The sequence below is a fragment of the Alternaria rosae genome (assembly GCF_020736505.1).
Source record: "Alternaria rosae strain MPI-PUGE-AT-0040 chromosome Unknown BKA58scaffold_8, whole genome shotgun sequence".
Lineage (NCBI taxonomy): Eukaryota > Fungi > Ascomycota > Dothideomycetes > Pleosporales > Pleosporaceae > Alternaria > Alternaria rosae.
In genome coordinates, this window is record NW_025763577.1 from 696,068 (window position 1) to 720,112 (window position 24,045).

At 53.6% G+C, this 24,045-nt stretch overlaps 11 protein-coding genes across 11 annotated transcripts; 5 read left to right on the forward strand and 6 right to left on the reverse strand.

Moving 5' to 3' along the window:
* Nucleotides 1–241: 241 nt before the first annotated feature.
* On the reverse strand, nucleotides 242–937 carry BKA58DRAFT_224632 (fungal hydrophobin-domain-containing protein). The gene is made up of 2 exons (XM_046166324.1): nucleotides 641–937; nucleotides 242–578 (listed from the first exon to the last, which is right to left on the reverse strand). The coding sequence occupies exons 1-2, from the start codon at nucleotides 822–824 to the stop codon at nucleotides 460–462; spliced, it is 303 nt and encodes a 100-aa protein (XP_046022542.1). The 5' UTR covers nucleotides 825–937; the 3' UTR covers nucleotides 242–459.
* A 1,485-nt stretch (nucleotides 938–2,422) lies between these two features.
* On the reverse strand, nucleotides 2,423–4,428 carry BKA58DRAFT_224674 (uncharacterized protein). The gene is made up of 2 exons (XM_046166325.1): nucleotides 3,835–4,428; nucleotides 2,423–3,785 (listed from the first exon to the last, which is right to left on the reverse strand). Exons 1-2 carry the CDS (start codon nucleotides 4,276–4,278, stop codon nucleotides 2,748–2,750), a joined length of 1,482 nt encoding a protein of 493 aa, XP_046022543.1. The 5' UTR covers nucleotides 4,279–4,428; the 3' UTR covers nucleotides 2,423–2,747.
* A 536-nt stretch (nucleotides 4,429–4,964) lies between these two features.
* Nucleotides 4,965–6,643, reverse strand: BKA58DRAFT_389806 (seryl-tRNA synthetase). The gene has a single exon (XM_046170779.1). It carries the CDS (start codon nucleotides 6,619–6,621, stop codon nucleotides 5,107–5,109), a length of 1,515 nt encoding a protein of 504 aa, XP_046022544.1. The 5' UTR covers nucleotides 6,622–6,643; the 3' UTR covers nucleotides 4,965–5,106.
* Nucleotides 6,644–6,765: 122 nt separating this feature from the next.
* On the forward strand, nucleotides 6,766–8,380 carry BKA58DRAFT_389807 (uncharacterized protein). The gene has a single exon (XM_046170780.1). The coding sequence runs from the start codon at nucleotides 7,068–7,070 to the stop codon at nucleotides 8,079–8,081; it is 1,014 nt and encodes a 337-aa protein (XP_046022545.1). The 5' UTR covers nucleotides 6,766–7,067; the 3' UTR covers nucleotides 8,082–8,380.
* Nucleotides 8,381–8,398: 18 nt separating this feature from the next.
* On the forward strand, nucleotides 8,399–10,173 carry BKA58DRAFT_224716 (TLC domain-containing protein). The gene is made up of 2 exons (XM_046166326.1): nucleotides 8,399–9,234; nucleotides 9,299–10,173. Exons 1-2 carry the CDS (start codon nucleotides 8,752–8,754, stop codon nucleotides 10,004–10,006), a joined length of 1,191 nt encoding a protein of 396 aa, XP_046022546.1. The 5' UTR covers nucleotides 8,399–8,751; the 3' UTR covers nucleotides 10,007–10,173.
* Nucleotides 10,174–11,685: 1,512 nt separating this feature from the next.
* Nucleotides 11,686–12,826, reverse strand: BKA58DRAFT_431098 (uncharacterized protein; the record flags this gene model as incomplete). Its single annotated transcript, XM_046173088.1, has 2 exons — nucleotides 11,686–12,455; nucleotides 12,512–12,826. The coding sequence occupies 2 exons, from the start codon at nucleotides 12,824–12,826 to the stop codon at nucleotides 11,901–11,903; spliced, it is 870 nt and encodes a 289-aa protein (XP_046022547.1). The 3' UTR covers nucleotides 11,686–11,900.
* A 43-nt stretch (nucleotides 12,827–12,869) lies between these two features.
* Nucleotides 12,870–14,038, reverse strand: BKA58DRAFT_389814 (uncharacterized protein). The gene is made up of 2 exons (XM_046170781.1): nucleotides 13,266–14,038; nucleotides 12,870–13,215 (listed from the first exon to the last, which is right to left on the reverse strand). Exon 1 carries the CDS (start codon nucleotides 13,989–13,991, stop codon nucleotides 13,296–13,298), a length of 696 nt encoding a protein of 231 aa, XP_046022548.1. The 5' UTR covers nucleotides 13,992–14,038; the 3' UTR covers nucleotides 12,870–13,215; nucleotides 13,266–13,295.
* A 710-nt stretch (nucleotides 14,039–14,748) lies between these two features.
* Nucleotides 14,749–15,769, reverse strand: BKA58DRAFT_413316 (NADH dehydrogenase iron-sulfur protein 3 mitochondrial precursor; the record flags this gene model as incomplete). The annotated part of the gene is made up of 4 exons (XM_046172415.1): nucleotides 14,749–14,805; nucleotides 14,858–15,389; nucleotides 15,438–15,571; nucleotides 15,623–15,769. 4 exons carry the CDS (start codon nucleotides 15,767–15,769, stop codon nucleotides 14,749–14,751), a joined length of 870 nt encoding a protein of 289 aa, XP_046022549.1.
* A 175-nt stretch (nucleotides 15,770–15,944) lies between these two features.
* BKA58DRAFT_224758 (uncharacterized protein) lies at nucleotides 15,945–18,916 on the forward strand. The gene is made up of 4 exons (XM_046166327.1): nucleotides 15,945–16,252; nucleotides 16,314–16,426; nucleotides 16,475–16,849; nucleotides 16,905–18,916. The coding sequence occupies exons 1-4, from the start codon at nucleotides 16,133–16,135 to the stop codon at nucleotides 18,760–18,762; spliced, it is 2,466 nt and encodes an 821-aa protein (XP_046022550.1). The 5' UTR covers nucleotides 15,945–16,132; the 3' UTR covers nucleotides 18,763–18,916.
* Nucleotides 18,917–19,049: 133 nt separating this feature from the next.
* Nucleotides 19,050–22,121, forward strand: BKA58DRAFT_389820 (uncharacterized protein). Its single transcript, XM_046170782.1, has 2 exons — nucleotides 19,050–19,072; nucleotides 19,126–22,121. The coding sequence occupies exon 2, from the start codon at nucleotides 19,545–19,547 to the stop codon at nucleotides 21,963–21,965; it is 2,421 nt and encodes an 806-aa protein (XP_046022551.1). The 5' UTR covers nucleotides 19,050–19,072; nucleotides 19,126–19,544; the 3' UTR covers nucleotides 21,966–22,121.
* A 104-nt stretch (nucleotides 22,122–22,225) lies between these two features.
* BKA58DRAFT_365582 (nucleotide-diphospho-sugar transferase) lies at nucleotides 22,226–24,016 on the forward strand. The gene is made up of 4 exons (XM_046168870.1): nucleotides 22,226–22,440; nucleotides 22,493–22,549; nucleotides 22,606–23,781; nucleotides 23,832–24,016. The coding sequence occupies exons 1-4, from the start codon at nucleotides 22,366–22,368 to the stop codon at nucleotides 23,856–23,858; spliced, it is 1,335 nt and encodes a 444-aa protein (XP_046022552.1). The 5' UTR covers nucleotides 22,226–22,365; the 3' UTR covers nucleotides 23,859–24,016.
* Nucleotides 24,017–24,045: the final 29 nt, after the last annotated feature.

The following is a 24,045-nucleotide window of genomic DNA, read 5'->3' on the forward strand; positions in this document are numbered from 1 at the left end:
TTGCTATCATCAGATTATAGCAAGAGACAGGATCTGTTCTGGTTCATCATTGCTTGCTTTGCGTACTCTGACATGAGTAAGTAGGTTTCGACTCATCAGACCAGGAACCACATGCAGAGTCATACTTTGACCGGCGGAAGAATCCTAGTAAGTAAATAGGGTCCCAAAGCGAATTCATGAAGCGAGGCATTAGATGTAGCTTAGAAAAAAACAGATTTCTCATTGTATCATACACCCCTCTCTTCCTACCAATCCTCCATCTCCAAGTATATCTACAAATGAACTGTCCCACCTAAAAGGAGTGGTAGATGGTGACAACAAGAACAGTAAACCTCCTTGCGCTATATCTCAGCAACGTCTCGACCGCCACTCATATACATCCACTCTCCAAATGGTTCACTGCTTCAGCAGCCGAACTGGCATGCCTGAATGCATCTTTGTCTTGAAGTTTGAGACTGCTTAGGCAGCAGTGCAGAGCAATCCATCAGCACCAAGCGGCACAATGCAGCACTGAGCCGTGGTTCCGTCTTTGGCACAGGCAGCTTGGAAATCCTCTGTTGTTTCGATACCGGCGCCCGCTGTTGTCACTTGTTAGCGCTCACCCTCCTCTTTATACTGGATAGGGGACTTGATAACGTACCGTTCGCGCAGTTCAAGTTGGCAACACCAAGGACATCCGTCTGGCAGCACAATGGCGTGGCGAGACCACCGCAGATCTCGCTCTGGCGCTCGACGAGAGTGGCCGTGTACGGGTAACGCTTGGTTACTGCGGCGGCAGAGGTGAGGCTCAAGAGAGCGGTGATGGTGAAGATGGTGAACTGCATTTTGGTGGTTTGGTGGGTTGTGGTGGTTGTGTGAAGGTGTAGATGAGAAGATGAGAACTGCTGTGATGATGAGTTTCCTTTGGGGGAAATGAGGGTGGCTTATATATCTCTGATGGACGCGATGGCGGAGGTTGCTCCTTGCGTGTGATGTCGTTCTTTGTCTTGCCCCTTGTGCTGTTCTCCGCTACACTGCCTACACCCAGCCTCAATCTCGCTCACCCCATCCGATGCTCCCACGTCCAAGACCTCGACATGTCGATCAATATCCCCTATACCCTCACCTTTCTTCTCCCTTTCGTCATCAAGATCCCGCGGCTCACTCCATCATCGCCGACCATACACTCATTTCTTTCACTATTCACTATCACGATCAGGCCGATCGACATAAGGCTCAGATACCCAGTGACGATCCCTATCCGCCAAGTCTTCCTAACATGCCTACAAATCGATTGATTAGTCTACATGCAGATACGTCACGCCGTTTCGGGTTGTAGTTTCCTCTCTGTTTGGTCACGTACCCTGGCTTGTAGTGCAGAAAAGGCAAGGACAGATGTGGGGACCTGATGAACGGCAGGGTAGTGCTTTAGCGATTGATGTTAGTGTTTCGCAGACAGCAGGGAGCTAGGCATGAAGCGAGATGTAGATCTGATAAGCCGTGGGCTATAACCATAAGCAATGCTTGGGGGAAGGGTTTGGCCCGTCGGCGAAACGACGAGGTGGGTTCGCGTCAATGTTTGGTAGTGATTAGGGGTAGTGTTATCGGAGGGTTCCAAGGTTATTTGTTTGGTTCTGTCCCGCGTACCGGCTGTTAGAAAGGAATGGTTGTAGTGAATGATGTAGATGCCTGAGTGTTGTTTGGTGTTTTGCTTAGGTGAGGTGGCGACGATGGATGGATGCAGTTGAAACCTTTACATTTTGATACGGTACCTGCATAATCAACTCCACGATATGCCCACAATCTAACAGATCTGTCACGTATCTCACCAAACTCAATTGACGTTATCTCGCATGTCTTGGATTCTATGCCTAGGCGACCGACGATCAACGATCCCGAGGTCCTCAGGGCTAATTCATGCGTCGGCCACTTTGACAGCTCACTAGAATCTCAGAGTAGCCTCCTTCACAATCTCATATCAACTCCAGAATTCCGTAACAAAATCCTCATCCTTCCGCCCTATCTCTCCATCCTCCCCGTACCCACCGTATCGCGTCACCAGCCCCCACACGCTACCACGGCTTGGCGCGGATGCAGCGTCGATCATGACGGTAGATAGTAACAAGCCTTCCGCCCTGAGCCTATCTCGCTGGAACGCCCGGGTGCAGTACGTACCGTATGCTATCTCTTGATATCAGGGACCGAAAGAAGAAAACATCTTGGTAGCTATTTTGAGCTTGGAAGGTGTGGAGTGGACATGTGAACCGAGGGACGATCACCACCCACAAGCACATGAAAGAGGATATTGGCTCGGCAGTGTAAGACAACGAACAGGGGACATCACAAGGGGAGTGGAAAAATTGTGGAAATGTCGATTATCTCATCTCATCTCTTCATCTGCCCCAATAGAGAGATGAAGAAGAAGAAAGCACACGGCCAGCATATACCCTCTCTTCTTTTCTTCCTTCTCTTACACACGGTAATTATCATCTCTCTTCCTACATACATACACCTCTCTCTATCTCTCCTACATCATCAAATCGTCAAGGAAATCGGGGGTGGGAATAACAAAAAAACGACAACAGCGCAGTTACATATAAACTGTAAACATCCTAGGGTATCAGGCGCCAAAACATCCCGCATTCGTAACGAAACCAAAAAAAACAAAAAGCCAAATAGATCAAAAGAGCGCCAGATTGTGCCAATCCATAAACGTCGAGGCGAGTGGTGTGTATGCTTATCAGTGTAGTCGTTTCCTTCTCCAGTTCTTATATGTCATCCCATGGGAAGTCTTGCGGATCGATTCTTGTGCATGTCAAATAGGGCAGTCCACCTTCTCGGAGGTCGAGTTCGAGGAAATTGCGCATCAGCGGCTTCACGGCGTCTTTGGCTTTGACCTTGATCTCTTCGATTCTGCGTTCGAAGCGCTTCAGGTTGTCGCGGTTGTAGTGGTCGGGGTTCAGTCGCAGGAAGCGCTTGCATTCGTCGTGGTTGAGGTAACTTGAGCCGGCCTGGCCGAGCAAGCGGAAGATGCGGCCGGTGTTGAAGACTGGGGGAGGTGGCAGCGGCGCACCATCTCGTGAGTTCTGGGGCCGTGGCGATTTGAGGATCGGGGCCGGGGGTGGCGTGGTGTTCTCGGCGAGCCATTGTCGGAATAGGGAGACTGCTATCCAATCCAGCCAGTTGCTCGATGGGCTGACACGCTCGCCGCGACTGGTTGTAAGGGACAGGCGGAAGAGCTTGACTTCGATCTTGGCCTTCAGTTCGTCCATCTCGTCGACTTTGTCTTCTATCAGTTCGATTACAGGCTCAGCGATCTGGCCGCGTAGCTGATTGATGCCTTGTGGCCATTGTCCGACAACGTGTACCATGGCTTCGGCAAAAATGGCTTTGCTTCGTGCCATGTAGCCAAGCTTGAGGTAGCTGGGAGGGTATTTCGCAATCTGCTTCCACAACCGGCCTTGGAAACGCAGCAGATGATGGTCTACGCGTGGTCCGATGACGCCAAGCGCGTCGTACATGTCGGCAAGCTGCAGCAGCGATTTGCACTCTACGTAGGCATTCGCGATGTTGAGAGAGTCGAGCGTGGGAGGGTAGTTGTAGAAGATGCGGAACAAGTTGTCGTAGTCTCGGAAGGTGTCGTCGTCGGGGTCGGTCTCGGGAGTGGCTGTCGCGGGCACGTGGAGGGTGGAGAAGTTGGCCATGCTGCGGAAGAAGCCTGACTGCGGTGCGGCAGGCTTGTTGCGCGCAGTAGGCGGTTGCGCGGGCGGGCTTGGGTCGCCGCCAAACATGGTGGGCTGGTTCTTCTGTAATCTCGTTAGCATACTCGCTGTCGCGGACGGTAAACAAACACACCTTCTGCACGAGCATGGGCAGGTCATCATCGCCGCTGCCCCAATCCATCTCATACCTCCATTTCCGCTTCTGCTCCGGCCGTGATCCCGATGGTATCCTCGACAGGGCGGTGCCGTTGCTGGGCCCGGCGTTGGTCACATCACCAGCAGTCGCCCACTCATCGCTCGTGCCGGCCTCGAAGAAGCCCGAGCACTGCGTCAGAATCAACTTGTGCAGCAAATAACGCATTTCCTTCCGCCCATTGCTGATGACGATTTCGACGTCGCCGGTATGCGTAAACACGGGGAACTCATTTTGGGGTGCTAGCGACGAGCCCCCCAAATTGGAGCGGTGCTGGCGATGTCTGCGGACGGTGGATGCGCGCGACGAGTGCGATACAACCGACGAGGGACGCCGTATTGGCAGTGAGCGCTCTGCACTCGCCGAGTCTGGGTAGGAAACCATGCGCCGCGACGTTTGCTATCTCGCTGTCCGGGTTGGTGTTGCTGTGCTCGGGGTGGCCGAAGGAGTGGTTTGCGACAATGATGCGTTCCAACAATATTGCGACGGCTCGCGGATGGCTGGAGGCGGATGACACTGCGAGGGCAGGGGCGCGTGTGGCGACAGCAACAAAGCTGCGTGGTGCGGTGGTTGCACGCAGCGGTGCAGCTCGCGGTGCAGGCAGGCTGGTGGTGGGCGGCCGGCTGGGTTGTTGATGCTAGGTTGAGGCTGGACTCGTGCGCAGGCCGTAGACGAGAATGGCCGGCTAACCACCCCACCTCGAATGCGATGGCGCCAAAGGTGGACCTTGGCCCAGAACCGGTTCAGCGCGACAGGGTAGACTCTGCTGCTTTGCGCGACCTGTGCAGTGTTGACAAAATGTTTCAGGAGCCGTGCAGCACCAGACAACAGTGGCTGTGGCGGTTGTTCACATGGCCGCTATCCAATATGCACCTGGTCTCATGCACCCTGGGACCCAGCTCGAACAGGTTGGAGGCTGTGCGCCAATCGCCGGCCATAACCGGGCCAAGCGCAGAGTCAGCCTCGATGGCGACCAGCTGGGATGTCGCGGCCAAAACAGGGGAGTGCAAGCATCTGACGGTCCGAAGCTTCCAAAGTTGATGCAGGGGGCGAGCAGCGTGATTTGGTAGAGGATGTGGCCATAGGATGGATATGTTGACTAGATATTTCTTGAGTGGTGTCGCGCATCTAGTTGCGGCACCAGTGACACCCAACCACCTGACATCATAGTCTAGATACATGATACATATCGTACAGTACTTCTTCACACCATCAACGACGCTCCGCTTGTATCTTTTCTTGCCCACCCATGAACGGACGCAGCACCTCTGGTATTGTTACCGTGCTGTCCTGCTCGTTCCAGTGGTTCTCAAGAATCGCCGCGAGGACTCTGGGCACAGCAAGTGCTGTTCCGTTGAGCGTATACGGGAACTCTAGTTTACCTCCCTTCACACGCATGCGCGTCTGTAGTCGCCGACTCTGGTAGTCAGTGCACATGGAAGACGACGTCACCTCGCCCCATCCCTCGTCCTTCTCACGAGATGGGAAGAAGGCTTCGATGTCGATTTTCCTCGTCGCGCTGGCACCGAGATCGGTTGTGGGCATTTCCAAAATGCGGCAGTGCAGCCCAAGTGCTTCTAGTATCTCCTTTTGGATCGACAGCATCTCGTCAAAGATTGACTCGGAGCTCGGTGCCGTTGGAGTGGTAAAGTGATCTTCTCCCATGTTGTCAGGCGTTGTCCAGGCAAACATCTCCACCTTGGTAAACTCGTGAACACGGTACAAGCCCTTTGTGTCGGCTCCTCTTGCGCCAGCTTCAGCACGGTAGCATCTGCTCACGCCGACTGCCTTGAGTGGCAGCTCCGCTTCTTCCAGGGTCTGATTGGCCTTCATGCCAGCAAGCGGTATCTCTGCAGTTCCTGCAAGAGCGAGTTGCGGCTTCGCCTTGTCCTTCTCCGACTGCTCGATAGCATATGTTTGTTGCTCCCCGTTTTGATCCCGCGGTTGGAACCCGCATGCAGATGCAATGTGCGAGTACACCAAGGACGGAGGTGCGACTGCTTTCCATCCTTTCCTCCTACCGACACCTAGGGCGTACTGTACGAGTGCCTGTTCCAGCATTGCACCGTCTCCTACTAGAAAGTACCAGCCCCAGCCCGAAGTCTGCGCCGAGCCAGAGAAGTCAAGTATTCCCAATTCCTGCCCAATTTCGACGTGCGACTTGCGACTTTGTGACCTCGAGGACTCGTTGATGTAGCCGAGTACATCTGGTTCGGTGCCGACGGGCGTGCATGTGCTGCTTAAGTTGGGTAGATCCTGCGCCAGGCCTTCTATCTCTTCCTGGATTTCTGATTCTTGTGCCTCAATAGAGCTCAACTCCGCCTTCAATGCCTTTGCATCGCTGATCAACCCCTCTCTCAAGGCTACCGGCTTGCCGTCGGCGTCCTTGGCGCGCGATGCTGTCCTGGCTAGAGTGGCTCGTATGCGATTGTTGCGCTCTCGCAGGTCGCGACTGCTTTGCTGGAGTGCGAGCCATTGTTCATGCAGCTCTATGATTCGCCATGACGACTTGCTGTGTGCGGCATAGTTGCGATCTATGCAGTTCTGCTCATATAGTCCTGGGTTCTGTCGAATGTGTTTGATGTCGATGGTGGGTTTCGGCGCGAATGCGGGTCGTGTGTATGCTCGGCGTGGTATTAAACTCGTCCGACATGACGTTGAGTTGCCATAGAAGATATGCCTCTGACATATTGCATTGGCGCGGAGAGATGGTCGGACAGCTTTCATGGTTGCAACATGAGAATTGTAGTCGAATCTCTTGCTGTGTCCCGCTTTCGCGCCTTCCCGACTTTTGAGCATCCTTGATCCCTGTACGCAGCCGTCGCGTAAGTCGCGTCCCAGAACCTCCCCGCATTCTCTCACTCCACCCTACACCGGTGTACTATTCGCAGCGTGTGTCTGTTGAGGATCAGCCAGACGATTAAAATGGCAAACCTGTGCAATGTTTCAACAATATCTGAGGGCACAATGTCTATTCGCCTGTTCTCTCACCTTGGCCCGCTCACGAACACGGTACCACGGTGACCCTTCAAAGCCCCGGTGAGACACTTGCAAGTACTCGTAATCCTTCCTCCTGTTGGGTCAGGGCTTCAACTACGAGCGAAAAAGCTCGACTGACAGACTCATGTAAATCGTTCGTCCTCTTCGCCTCTCTTTCCTACAATATACTCACCATGGCTCCCAATCCAGGCAAACGCCCAGTTGACCTGGCATGCGACCTCCTGACAGACCCGGAAGACTCCAAAATCTCCTTCGAAGATGGCCTCATTGCTGAAACTGAGAGAACACGCAAACTAAGTACAAGTCGGGGCCAAAGACCGTCCGCGACTGTACCATTCCCGCGGCAAGACTTCATTCCATATCCATTACCAGGATTGAAGGCACATCTCACGCAAACTCCAAGCCTTCAGTACATGCCATTCTATTGTTGCCCCATCTGCAGAGGGAAGCGTGAGGCGCATGCCCACGTGCGTAAACTTTTCCTAGTCGCCGAGCGACTTATGTGGGAGGAAGGATTGGTGTCGATGAGTGAGAAGAATCGCAACGCATATTTCAACAAGCAGGTCAACGACGAACTGGGCGTTCCAAATCCTACTGTCAGTTGCCAAGAATATTTCCCTGGTGGAAGGCATAGCCAGACCAACAGACACCATCCTTACCGAAATGAGCACGAGATGAGGATCGCCTTCAACCATATACACACACAAGACAACTTGACAGAAGCTGTGTGGTCACTGTGGATTAGTTCACAATTGGACATTGAAAATCTGCTAGCAGAAGACAGAGCAGCGGGTACTCTTCTGCCTGGAGGGAACGCACGAGGATGGACAGGATCGACCAACATGGCATCACACGATCATGCGTCTGCTCAGCCTGACTATCTTTCCGGGCTACCCACGCCGCCAATATCCTCCATGGAAGAGGCTAGACGTATGAATTCCATCTTCAACTCACCTGTACCGGCCGCACAACAGAGTCAATTCACTGTCAACTCGGCAAATTTCCTCAGTCACAGCGATCGAACCGTCAGCTATAGGACCTTGCAAGACTCCTACTTCCTTCTCGACAGGATTGAGAGAACATCGTACGTTGCAGCGATATTCATCGAAGCATACGCTGAGAGGTTGAGGTTGGATAAGTGCAGGGACTGTTGGCATAAGCAGAACGTCGGACTTGATGGGCTTTGAGAGCGGCGTCTTCATCATTACATTATTGCTTTGAAGATACCCACTACCACCTCCACAAGGAAGAAATTAGGCAGCTGCACTGCAATCTACCCCATTATACAAACGGAAGTTAGCCAAGTCAATGCAAACCTCTGAGCTATTTACTTTTAATAGGTGTTCAACTTCTTCCTCGCATGCGGTGATATGGCGTCCGAAGAGGGTGAGATTTGTCACAGCATGACGCCTCTAGTGGCGGTGCACTATACCCGAACACATAAAACAGCATCCAACATGACGTGGTCTTGTGGCAGTGATTTAGCATTCCACAAAAATGACCCGGTGGACATAAAATCTGTCGTGTGCCTCTGGCGCAGGGCGATGGGTCCTCGGCTCGCTAATCGCATCTCGGCCTAGAACAAGGGACTGCACCAAGCTTGGTCGTCATCCGCACCTTTTACCAGGCATCCTCGAGCGGCGTGCATCACTGTGCCGCCGCGGCCTTGGATCTTCGTATCTGCCCGATTATAAAAGCGCTCTTGCTCTGCCTTCCTGCCGAACGCCCCTCCGCTGCTCCCCTGAATAAGAAGGGACCATCGCTCCTGCTCGCGTGCAACCCTTACCGCCCTGACATCACTCCTCGCTCGTCCACCTCCACCTCCGCGTCTACTGCACCCCACACTCGCCTGCCACGATGCACGATCCGTTCCCTATTGCGCCGCCGGAGAGCCTGGTCAAATATGTACAGCCCGTCGCGGACTTCCTCAACATGAAGACGCTGCCGCTGCACTTCCACGAAGTCGCGGCAGCCTTCACGCTCTATCAGATTATCTTCAGCTATGTCGCCCCCGCCATCTCGCGCTTCTTCTTCCCGCGGATATACGCGGGCTTCACAGCGCGAACCAAGCTCAACTGGGATGTGCATATTGTGTCATTTGTGCAGAGCACGCTGGTCTGCGGTATGGCGCTATGGGTCATGTGGACGGATAAGGAGCTGAATCAGATGGACTCGACGGAGCGCGTGCATGGATACACTGGAGCGTCTGGCTTGATTCAGGCCATGGCAGGAGGCTACTTCCTGTGGGACTTGGTCATTACTGTGCAGAATGTCAAGGCATTCGGTATCGGCATGCTGTTCCATGCTATCTGTGCCCTCTGCGTATTCTCGCTGGGTTTCGTAAGTAGACCACGGTGCTTCTCGGAGCATATGGGGGCTATTCAGAGTACTGATCGTGTGACAGCGTCCCTTCGTGAACTACTACGCATGCACCTTCATCCTCTACGAACTCTCCTCACCCTTCCTAAACATCCACTGGTTTTGCGATAAGCTGAACATGACCGGCACCACCATCCAGCTCGTCAACGGCATAATTCTGCTATGCACCTTCTTCTCCTGCCGCATCGTGTGGGGATCCTACAACTCCATCCGCGTCTTCACCGACGTCTACCACGCCTACGCCGCCGGCGCATACACGCACTCAGACCCAGACGTCGGAAAGCTATCGCAAAACACCACTCTCCACAACGCCGGCTTCAAACACGACGTCCTCCGATTCGCCGAAGGCCAGACTGTCCCTCTCTGGCTCATAAGCGCCTACCTCGCCTCCAACATCATCCTCAACGGCCTGAACTGGTTCTGGTTCGGCAAGATGATCGAAACGCTACGGAAACGCTTCGACCCTCCCTTTGGCACAAAAACACAAAGCCCCGAGATTAGGGAAACTACGCTGGAGATACCGGATGACGAGAAGGTGCTGGTCGAGGGCATACACGTCTCTACTCCCGGTGCGGTTGAGCGTGATGCGAAGGATTATATCGAAGTGACTGATCGGGCGGCAATTTCGCTAGAGAAGAGCCAAAAGGGCACGCATTTGGAGATTGGGCAGACTGAAGTGCGGAGTCGGAATGCGGGACAGAGAGGGGGTTTGAGGGCTGCGCAGGCGGCATAGGGGGTTGGCGGTGAGATTGGTTGACTTGGTGTGGGTGACATGTACAGCATCATCTTCCAAATTTACATACCACGGGGTTGTTCCATAACCCAGAATTCAGGAGCTATTGACATACCTTTCCCCTACATCACACATACCCACGTCGTCACTTACGTCCCCAAGTCCGTCCACCCATCCTCCCTTACAACCCCTTCAACCGTCTTCAACAGCGCGCGTAAACCCTCATATTTCTTACTCCCCTCTGACATCGCATAAACAGACCTCCCAAGCTCAAGCTGCAGACGTTCTCTCGCGCGCTCCAGCCTTTCTTTTCCTTGCGCAACTACCTTCCTTGCTGCCTCGACTTCAGAATGGGCGGCCGCAGTGGCGGCGCTGCCTTGTGCTTCCACCGAGTCTATCTTCTTCTTGCTTTCGAACACCTGGGTGCGGAGGATCTGGAGGTCTGCGTTTGGTTGTGTAGGGTTAGTGGAGCTTTCTGGTGTAGGGGGCTAGGTTGGCGAAGGACAAGTTACGCACATTCTTCTTGATCTCCTCGTGGCATGAGCGGTAATTTGGCTAGAAACCATTCACCTGTTTCACGGAGACTTGTTAGCTGTCGTGCTTTTGTAGCATGTCCCTCTTTGTTCGAATAGAGAGACGGGTAGCTTACTGGGAATCTCGATGATTGCGGGAATGGCAGCTTGGACGCTGGAATGTTGGAGTTCTGACATACTACCTAAGTAGTCGGGGTCTTATCGAGAGACTCTTAGAATGAATATGTAGAAAGTGATGCAGTGGGTGTGCGATAGCTGAGTGGCAGGATAGCGAGAAGCTTAGAAAATTACAAGCGAGAGAGGGTGGCATCATTGATAGATGTGACACATGTGGTTTGCTAGGTATCGCGTCGGTTCATGGGACAACTCACAAGTTGACAAACCACAAACACTTCTCATCTTATCGATCTATAGCCCTCAGAAGCCGCAGCTATACCTTGCACTCCTTGACAAGACCCGCTCTGCGCATCACTCAAACAACGTCTTGTCAACCTATCCCCTTTGATCAACTCCACCAACCCCTCATGCTTAGCATCACTGACAACCTGCTCAATAAGCAGCTTCCACCTCGTGATTCTCTCATACTCCTTCGCCGCATAGATATCGCGTTCCAGGCGGTTACCTTCAAGTTTCTGTTGTATAAATACGGAGGTTGTGGTGTTGCGTGCTTCGTGCAATTTATTTCTTTGACGTGGCAGCGGAGAATACTGAGATCTGGGGAATGGGTTATGATAGTTTTGAGGGATAGATGATTGGGGTATGAGGAGATAGAGTGGTAGGTTGGGGGAATAGATGATGGAAGGAGAGTGCCTAGGTGAGCTGGATGGTGGACGTACAATCTTCTTTGTTTTCACAGGACTTCTTCTTGAGCTTGTCTATAAGCCATTGGGCTGCTTAGTTAGAGAGCTGATACGTCTCTCTTGGGGAATAGCCTTGCAGTTGAACTTACTAGAGATGGTGGGTTCTTCTGTAGATTGCACAGTTTTCGGTTGCGCACTTGGTGGTGCTGACATTTTGTAGTGGTGTGTATGAGAAGAAATGTGGAGAATTTGAGAAGGTAAGCATCAGAAGATATAAGCATACATATACTGGTTCACCTGCTTATTAGTGCCAGAGGTGCTTGGTAGGCAAGGACAAACTCGATGGATCTATTGCAATCGCATTCTGTAGCCCATCTTCACAGCTTCATAGACAACTCCCGTGTTCATCTGTACCGTACAAACCGCATGTAGCCGCCGGGGTATAACTTCCTACATCTAACCTTACTTTCAAAAGACTCCGGGTATATTCTCGCTCCTTCAAGTAACTCCATGTAAACACCAGACCTATCTTGTAGCCGCCTCGTCCATCCATCACTTCGCTCAACTCGACATAGCACCGCCCTTCTTCTGACCGCCTTTCGAGGACCTCCTCCTCGCCTTCCCCTTCACACTCCTGCCCTTGATTAGCTTAGCCGGGATGACTTCAGCCCGCTCATAGACGATGGTAATGGCGTTGAGGACATCGTCTTTCCGCAAGGCGGGATCCTTGTCGTCACCCTGATCCTCTTCAGTCCGAAGAGCAACCGCTTCTTCAAGTACTTCGAGGGCGAGACGAGATTGGCCTTGGGTGAAGCTGGCCGTGATACTCAACGCAGCCAAGGTCTCGATGTCACAGGGCTTGCTGCTGTACTTGTTGGCGTTGTAAATCTTCATAGACGTAGGTAGGAAGTCGCTGACGGCAACGCCCCAACACTTCTGGATCTGGTCCTCGAATTCGGCAGCTTTTGATGTAGATAATGGCTCAGGGCCCAGGTACTCGTCGATGTGGGCCTCAACAGGTTTGTACTCGCGTGTGATTCGAAGCTTGTTGCGGGTTGTCGGCTTCTGCTCGTTCAGGCTGGTGATGTGGAGACATTTTTCGTGATCACATAGCTCCTACATCGTGGTCAGTGACGTTCCGTTGAGGTGGGGAGAGATCGATGTATACTCACATCCCACTCAAGGCCGTAGCACTCAACGTCCGGGTCGACATCATCGCCTTCCTTGCCGTCGTACAAGACCCACTCGGATGGCGAATCGGGTAGGATAACCTCTGTGGCGCTGGCCGCTACCAGGACTCGCTGATCTTCTTGAAGATTGCTTGGCTCGGTGATGGGTTTGGCCTCGGTAGTGTAGATCGCGGCGTACTTGAGGTCGAGGGCAAGTCGTACACTTGGTAGAACTTGCTCGAGGGTCGTGAACGGGGAGACAACGAAGTCGTCGACAGTCTTCTTGGTGGATGGGCAATGAAATTGAACGCGCACCATGATGGCGGCGTCGTGCAAGTCAATTGAATGTGTAATTGCTGTGGTCGAGAGATACAGGTAAATGAAGATCAAGTCAAAATCAAAGAAGATATAACCTACAGGCCAGTGCTTTCTTTAGGCAGTTGCAGTGAGTTTGTGCTTGCTCAATGAATGAGAGAAACTGTCGCTTACGCTCGGCTGACTCTTCTCAGAAGCCAATGATCGCTCAATTTACTCTCCTGGAAGCAGACTTGAGTTGATTTTCGCACGCTGCAGGCATAAGGCCTGGGTTTGATAGCCCTATTGAGCACGATACATGCGGCAGAGTTCGTGTATATACAGAGGTATATGATACCAGATTCGAATTTTTACTGGCTATTTACGCGTCACTTAGACTTGTACACCATCTACTGTTTGTCAGTCAGGTACTGTCGCAACCGCAGGTGACGACATCACGTACCATAACAAGCGCCCAGCTCGCACCCTCCCCTTACACGTTATTCAGAGTCTCAATCTCCACGCCGTCCTTGAACTCCGCCTCGAGCATACTATCGCCACCTGCTACAGTGGGTCGGCAAACGTATCCTGCGACACTAATGCTCCATCGCTCATACTCCTCCGCAAGTACCCAAGTGACCTCTCTCAATGGCTGCCTGCTAACCTCCTTCCCAGCCTCATCCTTTATGATCCAGTAAATCCAAAGACTGTTGCCAAGCGCATCGCTCTCCCGGCGAGCCTCAATGGTAGCACCAGGCATAGTACCGTTCTTGAAATCAGGCATTGGTGTAAGCGACCAGTCAGCCCAGGCATCACAGCCCACGGTCGCGACGTAGGGCTTTCCGTAGTAGAACTCGATACCAGTCTTGATCCATTTGGTCTGGTTGTCTGGGACACCTGGCTTGGTGACATGCAGCAGGAGGCCGGCTTGGTCGTATTGGCGGAGTTGGTCGGATGGTGGAAGCTCGAACGACAGTTGCGCTCGCTGGAAGTTCTTCAGAGTGTAGGTTGGGAGCTGCTCTGGGTAGGTTGATGCATTGAAGGCATTGTGCATGGGAGGCTTGCGCCAAATGTCAGTGTTTGGTGGAGCTGAAAGACTGAAAGGCTTGATGGTCGTGGTGGTGGTGTTAGACATAGTGGCTGCGGCTGTGGCTGTAGCTGCGAGGAAAGAGGGAATGAAGGACTTCATCTTGACGATGCATGCTAAACTATGGAATCTTGATTGTATTTATATCTTGGCGCAGTGATGCAAGACAGGTCTACGGGTGTGATGACGGCAATTACTTCTAAAGTATGGTGACACATGCGATTGGCCCAAAGTCGGAAATACGGGAGAACGTCGGTATGATACAGCTTGACAATTGTGATGGCGGCGGAGCGCCCATGTTCAAGAGCCCACTTGGGATACCAAAGGAGACTACCCTGAAGCCTTTCCACCCCGGGATGTCGGCATCTTGTGATGCAAACGGGGAAAGCGGGGTAGTGTTCCGGGTGAGAACGTGCAAGGCTCGACTTCCGATGATAGCTACCGTGGTACGTCTTACACATCAAGCCATACTACGGCAGATCATGCAATACGCCGTTATGCATTTACCGATGTTTACCCGACTAGTAAGAATCGGCGGAAGGTGCAGCGCTTGACGCTTACCTGGTTGGGTGGAGAAACGCGAGGTCTGCTTGGCATGAGCATCGAGACTTCATCATCGAAATACGAGACGCAATCGCGCTGCAATAGTCGGTCCTGTACTTAGCATAGCTGGTTCTATTTGAAAGTCTTGTCGGTCCTTCTCAAATATGCAGTCTACTTTGTACAGACTCAGAAGAGCCGACAGGTGAGTCTACTCTACCTATCATATCATGACTGTAACTTGCATGTCGTGGGATATTGGGTGTTGTACAAGCACATTCATTTCGCAGGTATATACAATCCAAACTCTATAAGCCTTCTATTTCTTTTGCTCTCCCTCCTTGGGAGGCTCTGGCTTTGGTGTTGGGAGCTTGAACTAGGTGTATGTTAGATGCTGCGTCGAGAGTGTGGTATGATGAGTAGCTTACGTTCTCCGGCTTGAGATCGTGACCAGGACCGACCTGCTCCCAGGCTGATGAACCACCACGGAAGTTCCTGAAAGCCTGTGTCATCTCCAGGGGTTCTACGACAATCCTCTTCTTCTCCTCGTCGTACCGGATCTCGGTGTATCCAGTCATCGGGAAGTCCTTTCGGAGTGGGTGGCCGTCGAAACCATAGTCGGTCATGATTCGCCTCAGATCGGGGTGTCCAACGAAGAAGACACCGAACAGATCGTAGACCTCTCGTTCGTACCAGTTGGCGCCGTCGTAGAGATCGCACAGACTGGGTACTGGGGTAGCCTCATCCGCGTACGTCTTGACCCTCAGGCGCGAGTTGTGACGGATGCTGAGCATATTGTAGACGACCTCAAAACGCTGGTCCTTGGTGGGGTAGTCGACGGCTGTGATATCTGAGATTTGCGTGTACTCGGCGGCGGTGTGGTACTTGAGGAAGGTGAAGGTGGGGATGATGCCGGCGGGTGGGACGTAGATAGTCAACTCATCCTTCCAGACGGAGAATCTTGGGTAGGGTCAGACGCTAGTTACCCCCAGGTGTGAATGGACATACTGCTGGACGTATTTGGGCAGACATGACATAATGTACTGGCCATATTTATGCAGGGCCTCGCCCTTCTCTTTGTAGTGGTCGGCCGGGTTGACGATGGCGCGCTTGAGCTTGACGGTCTCGTCGCGGGGAGCAAACTGCAGTCATGTCAGAAGCCGCATATAAGCCATATCATGTGACATGCGCACCCTCATGTTTGGTGTTTCCGATTCGGGACCCGCGACTTCCTTTGCCCGGAGAGCCGTGGAGGCAAAGGTGCGAACTGCATGGCGGGAGGAGCCCGAGGCGCGGACGGCGGCGCCCAATGGCCGGCCGACAGCTAGCCGCATAGCCATTGTGTGCGGTGAGAGAGTGGTGAGGCTACGCGATGTAGCAGGTAAGGGCGACGCTGGGTGGTGGTGTCGTCGACGTCGTCGAGTTCGCAGCTCCCACCCGCAAATGCACGCTTATGTAAGTCGCTAGCGTTAAGCGGAACCTGGTGTGCCATCGCGCAGGTGCAGCCTCTTAAACCCCATCACCTCCTGTGGATCCCTCTTCCAGCGACAGCGACACTCCGGCCGGCGTTTATTTGTACTTCCGCGGTTTCCTTACTGACCTCTCGTCTGACCTCCCAGGTCTCGTCTCACCCCACGTATCTCTACTTTGAGCGCCACCCGCTCTCAACAACACATCGCAACCACACCACACCACACCACACCATGTCTCGACTGCAGCAGGACCAGTTCGTCGACGATGACGAGGAGGAGTGCTGCCCGCTCTGCGTCGAAGAGTTTGACCTCTCAGACAGGAATTTCCGCCCCTGCCCATGCGGCTACCAAGTACGCCTTTGTGCCAAAACTCGGTGAACCATGTCGAGTCCCATGCTGACCCACGTGCCAGATATGTCAGTTCTGCTACAACAACATCAAGACGACCATGAACGGACTGTGTCCCGCCTGCCGTCGCCCCTACGATGACTCCACGATCGAGTGGAAGACCATCTCCCCCGAAGAGTGGGTCCCCTGCACCTTCCATCTCTAAACACATCTGACACTGCCCAGGATGGCACAACACAAGCAGCTCATCGCGCAAAAGGCCAAGAAGAATGCGCAGATACGGCAGAAGGAAGCACAGAAAGCCGAAGCCGACTCTCTCAGCCGCAAGCACCTGTCGGGTCTACGTGTCGTCCAGAAGAACCTCGTATACGTGACCGGTCTCACGCCGACAATACGCGAAGACGAGCTACTCAAAACTCTTCGTGGTGACGACTACTTTGGCCAGTACGGCAAGATCCTCAAGATTGTCGTCAGCAAAGCCAAGGAGAACGCGCAGCATCAACAGTCGGTGGGTGTCTATGTAACATTCGCTCGCAAGGAAGATGCAGAGAAGTGCATCAATGCTGTCGACGGTTCCCAGAACGGCGAGAGGACATTAAGGTATGTGAATCTCTATTCATGCACACGCATCATAACAAGCTCACGTCTCTTGTAGAGCTCAATTTGGTACTACCAAGTACTGTTCAGCGTACCTCCGCGGCGAGACCTGCAATAACCGCAATTGCATGTTCCTGCACGAACCCGGTGAAGACAATGACAGCTTCACTCGCCAAGATCTCTCCATGATGAACTCAATCCAGACGCAACAACCGTCACAATCGTCTACGTCTCGAGCCGCGCCTCCCGCCCACCAGGGTCCCGCTGTCGCTGCCGCGATCCCGATGCATCGACAGGATAGTACCGATACGTCGAGCTCGATACACGAGGCACCCGGCTTGCCTGCAACCGCCAGCTGGGGAAGTAAGGCGTTACTGGAACGCCGAGCCAGCCGTTCCACGGTCGCTTCGAACAACGCCAGTCCCATGGTCACAAATGCTGTTCCCGCGCAACCAGCTAAACCACCGAAAGCAGCTGAGCCACCTAAGAAGAAGGGCAAGGACAAAGAAAAAGAAAAAGAAAAGGAGAAAGAGAAGGAAAAGGAGAAGGCTGCACAAGCATCGAAGTCTGCAACCCCGCCACCTGCTCTGACACCCGCATCCGCCGCCCGCCCTCCGAAGCCCCGCGACAATGGTATCCACGATTTACTGAAGGTCATCTGCTCGCCAGACTTCAAGTTCGTGTTCTCAAGCGCCGTTCTGTCGGAAGAAGAATTGAAAGCTGTCACCGAGTTCCCTCAACTACTGGATCCTAATGGCGGTGCTAAGCGTCGTGCTATTAAAGAAAAGAAGGAGAAGGAACTGGCGTTGCAGCGCGAGGCTGAAGCGGAAGCTGTAGCTGTAGCAAAGGCAGCTTCTCAACAAGCCCCAACTGCTGAGCGCGAAGACAATGAAGCAACGGCTGGCGGCAGCTTACAGCTAGGAGGAGAGCCCGAAGACGGTCCCGAGACAAACACCAACCACCTCAATCAACACGCAATTGCACCACCTGGTCAGCAAGGTTTTGGCGGCAGCCTTTTCGGGCAGAACACGCCATTGGCCGAGGACTTCAGCAGCCTGGGACTGAGCAACAGAGGCCTTACACCTCAGCAACAGCAGCAGCTATTGCTCTCCAACTTCAAGTCTGGCACTCAAGCCACGGGCCTTCTGAACAACATGCCGAGTGCTCAGCAGCCTCAGCAGCACAATGCTTCTAGCCACACCAGGCACACTTCGCGCTTTAGCTTCGCCAACGACAGCGCTTCCGCTTCTGCGAATGTGCAGCCTGTCGCGAACCAGAAGTTGATGAGCCAGCAAAACTCGATGATGCCCAAGAACGCCAATCAATTCAACCCCATGTCTCAGCATCAGCAGTTGAGTGGGCAGTTCTTCACCAACGTGCAGGGACCTCCTCCAGGACTTAAGCCTACTGGCACACCCCCGGTCAGCGGGACTGGCATGTTCGGCCAAGGCCACGGTTTCGCTACCGGTGGTCTACCCTATGGGGCTGGCGCAACGGCGAGGAACAACAATGATGCCATGTATCAGGACCTGCTCCGCAGCCGTAACATGGACGGTGGTGCTAGGCTAGCTGATGCTGGAAAGCGTGAGTCAATGTTTCCTTCTTTCCTTAATCAACATCCTTCAACTTCCACACCTGCCCCTGCCCCTGGCCTCCTCAGCTTCCCTTATGGACCTTCGCCTGGAGCTTACCAGGAATCTGGTTCGCAGAAATCCAAGAAAAAGGGAAAGAAGCATAGGCATGCCAACACTTCCTCCTCTGGGGGTGGCGGTCTTGCCGATGTCCAAGACCCGAGTATCTTGCAGGCGAGGTTGCATCAAGGCGGAATGGCCGGGCAGGGCTTGTATGGTCAAGGCCAAGGTGGTTTCTCTTCGCTCTATTCCAACAACAACTACGGCGGCGCTGGACGATGGTAGTCACTTTCATTCTGAACTCGGGTCGGCCTATCGGCTTGGCATTTTGTCTTAGTACTTTACTTCAATGATGGCTGCATGGCGTTTCGGATTTACGGCGAATGCATCGGCACATATTCAGTGTTTCGACACTGAATCGCCTGGCGTTATGGTTGGACTGCACGGTTTTTGTCAAAGCATATGGCCCCGGCATGTCTTCACGGCACCTATACCTTCTCATTTCTTTTCATTTTCTGTCATGATTTTGTGGATCGCGCTGTCCTGCCGCTGCAAAGGTTGGCTTCTCTCGTCGTCTTCGTCATGGCCATCGCATGTACGTAACTACCCCTCCTGCCGCATCATGTCGGCATGCTTACTTTCTAATAGAGAGATGGCCTGTTCACTGTTTTCTTGCCCACCAAGTGACGAAGATGTTCGAGAGACGACATTTGCACCATGATGTACCTTGCGCTTTTGTCAACTCAACCTGATCATCGTCTGGCGGCCGCCGTACCTATAGATGCTGACTCCGCTTTTGTCGATTTACACATTCAAGGTTCTAGTGCTGACGTAGTACTGCAGATGATGGATCCTTGAGTGTAGAAGAACAGGCATCAATCAACGTTGATGCACTTGTTAACGACAGCGACAATGAGCCACTACGACCCGCTCCAAGCACTCCACTAAGCGGACAATTCTTCGAGCATCCTCGGCGATCGACTCCCACTATACCGCCTGGCTTCACAGCACCAGCTATTCCCAAAGCGGTCCTTGAAGAGTCACGTTCGCGTGCTGGATCTCGACCAATGTCTCGAACTACATCCTCGACCATCACACCGGCCGTCCCTGTCGTCCCTGCCACGCCGCTTGTCAACTCAACGCCCAACAAGAACACCAAGGGCAAGCAGAAGGCCGAGACTATCGAACCTGTAACCCCTGCAGCAGTACCTACCGCGACCACTGTCTCCAAGCCCTCGCCTGCACCTGTGACACCCTCAAGGACGACGACTAGGGAAGCAGTTGTCGTTCCCCAGACACCCAAGGAACCCACACCCAGAGAGGCTTCCAAGGCAGCCAAAGAGGATGTTGCCCAGACACCTAAGTCTACACCAGATACCAAGAAGTCGATGGCGGAAACGATTAGCAAGGATACGCCGAAGTCGAAGGGTGCTTCCAAGAAGGCCCAACCTGCAGTTCAGACTACACCGAAGAGAGAGCCACAAAAAGAGACAGCGCGCACTCCTGCAGCGACCGCGACACCTCCAGCTTCGACCAAGCGACAGCCTCCTGGCAAGCTCGATATTCAAGCAGCAACTAAGCTGCCGGTCGAAGCAGGCTCTCCAGCTGCAAACTCATCCAAAACAGACTCACAGACAAAAAACAGTCGCTCTGTGCCAACAACGTCAGCCAGTTCTGTACCCCCAAGTCCCGCCGCAGCGGTGACTGGATCGCCAATCAAGCGCGCGGGTGCACCGAGAACTTTGCGTGTCGTCGCGACACCAAAAACAGAAGTGCCGCCGCCTATTTCAGCCGCATCACAACCGTCCTTGCCTCAGATCCCAACGGTCGACAAGCTTCGATCTAGGCAAGCTAGTATCGCTTCTGTCAACATACCAGGCACGCCGAGCGAAATAATATCGGACACTGCTTCAGTCACTTCGACATCGTTTTCAAGGGCCAGCTCACCGCCTCCGATCGGCGGTAAGGTTGGGACTGCGCCCGTGAGGAAGAAGACAAAGTCACAAGCCAAGAAGGATAGACAAGAACGAAAGAAGCAGATAGAAGAAGAAATACTGGAAGACAACAAGTCCGATGTTGAGGTAATGCAAGCACCAATCGTCGGGCGCAAGAAGAAAGCCAAAAAGCCGACAACAAACGTCAAACCCATTGCCGCTGCATTCAAGAGTCAGCCAGCGTCGCCTAAGCCAGCTACTGTTGAAGAGCAACAACCCGAAGTGCCAACAGTGGCATCGCGGAGAGTGTCTTCGGCAAAGATCTCGACAATAGCAACGCCTGAACCCGAGCCCGAGCCCGAGCCCGAACAGCCTAAGGAAAAGCGGGAACATTCAGCTCAATCGATCATGGCTGACTTGCAGCGCACGGGCGAGCTCCTTGCGTCGACTCTTGAGTTCTTCAAACCGCTGTCTTCGTCACTCGCTCATGCTACTCGCTCTACCCAGAATGGCAATGTGTCCACACCTCCGGATCTGAAGCTGCACTTTTCCCAAGCCGATCTCGAGGCGCTTGCCAAGAAGAAGCCAGTACGTCTGAACAGCCAAGACGCAAAGCCAGACTCCAGGACTCTCATCACACCCAACGGCAAATTCTTCTGGGGATTGACTGAGGAGCTTGAGAACAAGGCACTTGAGCTTGAGAAACACATCGAGGAACTCAAAGGCCATGCCCGTTTCCACCCTCGTACGCAAACTGCACACGGTCACAGCATGACTTCTTCGGCGCATTCAAATGACGTCCTCCCAGCTATCGCCACTGCACTCAAGGAGGCAGGTAAGAAGCTGAATACCAACGGCGGGCAACAGATGCCGCGACTGGACAATTCTGCGGGGCTTCTCGGTTCGACCAACCTTCCCTTGCCACCCGTACAAGGACAAGATGCGTCTATGCCTCAGGTCCCTCCTCCACAACAGCAGCAAACACCCGCTGATGCGGGCGCTTACCTCAATCAATACGTTCTCCCCAAGACGGACAACCCGCCGCCAAATCAGCCCCGCCCCGAGATGGCGGCAGTTGGTGGCGCACCTGGAGCTGGGACAGCAAACATATCTGTCAATTCGAACCGATTAGCCAAAGCAGCTAAAGCAGTTGTTGAAGGAGGAGCGGTAGGAAGTACGGAAATAGACGGCATGGGATTGATGGCGGCCGATAAGCTCGGCGGCGTATTTGTGCAGGGTCTCGAAGCGCTCGTGGGTGCTGGACTTGGCTACCAGTCTTCACAGGAGTTTGGTCTCGACGGCAACGGCAACATCACCTTTGGAAATGGCAGTGGAAGCGGACTGGACATGCAGGGATTGATGAACGCGATTGAGACGACAGCTGGAATGGGTGGATATGGCGGCAACACGAGGAGAGGAAGAGGTAGTGTGCTGACTATGGAAGAGGCGGAGCAGGCCATGCACGCGGCGAGGAGAGAACACGACGTGCTGGAGAAGAAGCTCAACGCGTTGATCAAGAAGAACAAGAAGCTCGCGACTGGCGTAGGAAAGTAGTGGCGGCTTGGAGTTGATGGGAGTCCCCGTTGTGTATAGCATAGGTGGTTGACAGATGATATGCTTGGCAGCTATCGACTAAATCCAGATCATTGTTTGGTAGCAGAAGTGCTAGTACTATGACATCGTATATGCGCGACGGATTTAGCTTGCTCGTATTCCCTCACTGCTGGCGTGTGAAAAGGGATGAAGTCGCAATGCACCTGACGATGCGCCGACGCCCCGATTCGCCAGGGCGCCTCACCGCCAACGCCAACGTGGGCTGGATTTCCAGGGTCCACCAACTGGTTCCTGAAGGCCAGATTCGCAATTGCACTCACTGCACCTTTCTTCTGATCTTGAGACTTTCTCACAATCTCTCGATTCCAGCTTGCTTTTTCACATCCAAAACTACGCCGATATGAGCCTGCAACCGCCTTCCCTCTCCATGAGGCCCAAGTCTCCGTCTGGAGGCTCTACCAAGGCCGTTATTCTGGTAGATCCTGCCCGCAACACACACACGCAGCCATGTATACTCACCAGACTAGGTCGGAGGCCCTTCTCGCGGCACACGGTTTAGGCCTCTGTCTATGGAACTGCCCAAGGTACGCGACGACGCGAGATAGACTGCCCCACGACATGCCCGCTAACGCTACTCCAGCCGCTCTTCCCCATCGCCGGCCACCCCATAATCGAGCACTGCTTCCGCGCCATCACAAATGTCCCCGAGATCAAGGAGGTCTTCATCGTCGGCTACTACGAGGAGTCCGTCTTCCAGCAGTTCATCAACGCCGTCTCGACCAGCTGGCCGCACCTGAGCGTCAAGTACCTCCGCGAATACCAGGCATTGGGCACAGCGGGCGGCCTCTACCACTTCCGCGACGTGATACTGAAGGGCAGGCCCGAGAAGCTGTTTGTGCTCAACGCCGATGTCTGCTCCTCGTTCCCGCTGGTGGAGATGCTCAAGCTGTTCGAGGACAAGGATGCCGAGGCGGTAATGCTGGGTACGCGGGTCGCCAACGACGCCGCCTCCAACTTTGGTTGCATTGTCTCGGACGCGCACACGAAGCGCGTGCTCCACTACGTCGAGAAGCCCGAGTCGCACATCTCCAACCTCATCAACTGCGGCGTCTACCTCTTCGCGACCGAGTGCATCTTCCCCGCCATCCGCAGCGCCATCAAGCGACGGACCGAGCGCCCACGGCTGCTGTCGTACCCCTCCTCCGAGAACCTCGAATCCTCCTTCTACCAAAACGACGACGACGATGATAACAAGGAGAATGCTGTTATCCGGTTGGAGCAGGACGTTCTGTCTGACATCGCCGACAGCAGGCAGTTCTTCGTCCTCGAGACCAAGGACTTCTGGCGCCAGATCAAGACCGCTGGGTCCGCCGTGCCAGCGAATGCTCTGTACCTCCTAAAGGCCTTCCAGACAGGATCAGAAGAGCTCGCCGCCCCCTCTGCAAACATCCTCCCTCCCGTCTACATCCACCCCTCCGCGCAGATCGACCCAACCGCCAAGATCGGTCCCAATGTCTCCATCGGCCCCCGCGTCGTCATTGGCGCTGGTGTACGTGTCAAGGAGTCCATCGTTCTTGAAGACTCGGAGATCAAGCACGACGCTTGCGTCTTGTACACCATCATCGGCTGGCACAGCAAGGTCGGTGCTTGGGCGCGTGTCGAGGGCACACCTACTCCCGTTACTAGCCACACCACCAGCGTCATCAAGAACGGCGTCAAGGTCCAGAGCATCACCATTCTCGGCAAGGAGTGTGCTGTTGCTGATGAAGTCCGTGTGCAAAACTGTGTTTGCTTGCCTTACAAGGAGCTTAAGAGGGTGAGTCAATTGATATCCGAATTCTCAGCTTATGCTAACGTATGGTACAGGACGTCTCGAACGAGGTCATCATGTAGAAGGCCCCATGTCTGCTAGCTGGTATCGGATTGCGATGCGTTGTAGGTGCATCTATAGTACTTAATCATGATGTGATGCATGACATGTGGTCACTGGATAGAGCGATATACCACTATACTTGAAATGAAATCAGAATGACGACTAGTATGGTGTTGTTTACGACCTCATATGTGTGAAGATAGATAT

Bases quoted from the DNA above. Each gene is read 5' to 3' on its own strand.
- BKA58DRAFT_389807 (XM_046170780.1), top strand. From the start codon at position 7,068: ATGGCTCCCAATCCAGGCAAACGCCCAGTTGACCTGGCATGCGACCTC.
- BKA58DRAFT_224674 (XM_046166325.1), bottom strand. From the start codon at position 4,278: ATGGTTTCCTACCCAGACTCGGCGAGTGCAGAGCGCTCACTGCCAATA. The intron at 3,786-3,834 runs GTGTGTTTGTTT...ACGAGATTACAG, and splicing joins TGCCCATGCTCGTGCAGAAG to AAGAACCAGCCCACCATGTT.
- BKA58DRAFT_224716 (XM_046166326.1), top strand. From the start codon at position 8,752: ATGCACGATCCGTTCCCTATTGCGCCGCCGGAGAGCCTGGTCAAATAT. The intron at 9,235-9,298 runs GTAAGTAGACCA...ATCGTGTGACAG, and splicing joins GCGTATTCTCGCTGGGTTTC to CGTCCCTTCGTGAACTACTA.
- BKA58DRAFT_389806 (XM_046170779.1), bottom strand. From the start codon at position 6,621: ATGAAAGCTGTCCGACCATCTCTCCGCGCCAATGCAATATGTCAGAGG.
- BKA58DRAFT_365582 (XM_046168870.1), top strand. From the start codon at position 22,366: ATGAGCCTGCAACCGCCTTCCCTCTCCATGAGGCCCAAGTCTCCGTCT. The intron at 22,441-22,492 runs GTAGATCCTGCC...TCACCAGACTAG, and splicing joins CTACCAAGGCCGTTATTCTG to GTCGGAGGCCCTTCTCGCGG. The intron at 23,782-23,831 runs GTGAGTCAATTG...CGTATGGTACAG, and splicing joins CTTACAAGGAGCTTAAGAGG to GACGTCTCGAACGAGGTCAT.
- BKA58DRAFT_224758 (XM_046166327.1), top strand. From the start codon at position 16,133: ATGTCTCGACTGCAGCAGGACCAGTTCGTCGACGATGACGAGGAGGAG. The intron at 16,253-16,313 runs GTACGCCTTTGT...CCCACGTGCCAG, and splicing joins CCTGCCCATGCGGCTACCAA to ATATGTCAGTTCTGCTACAA. The intron at 16,850-16,904 runs GTATGTGAATCT...CGTCTCTTGTAG, and splicing joins AACGGCGAGAGGACATTAAG to AGCTCAATTTGGTACTACCA.
- BKA58DRAFT_389814 (XM_046170781.1), bottom strand. From the start codon at position 13,991: ATGAAGTCCTTCATTCCCTCTTTCCTCGCAGCTACAGCCACAGCCGCA.
- BKA58DRAFT_224632 (XM_046166324.1), bottom strand. From the start codon at position 824: ATGCAGTTCACCATCTTCACCATCACCGCTCTCTTGAGCCTCACCTCT. The intron at 579-640 runs GTACGTTATCAA...AAGTGACAACAG, and splicing joins CAACTTGAACTGCGCGAACG to CGGGCGCCGGTATCGAAACA.
- BKA58DRAFT_389820 (XM_046170782.1), top strand. From the start codon at position 19,545: ATGTCTCGAACTACATCCTCGACCATCACACCGGCCGTCCCTGTCGTC.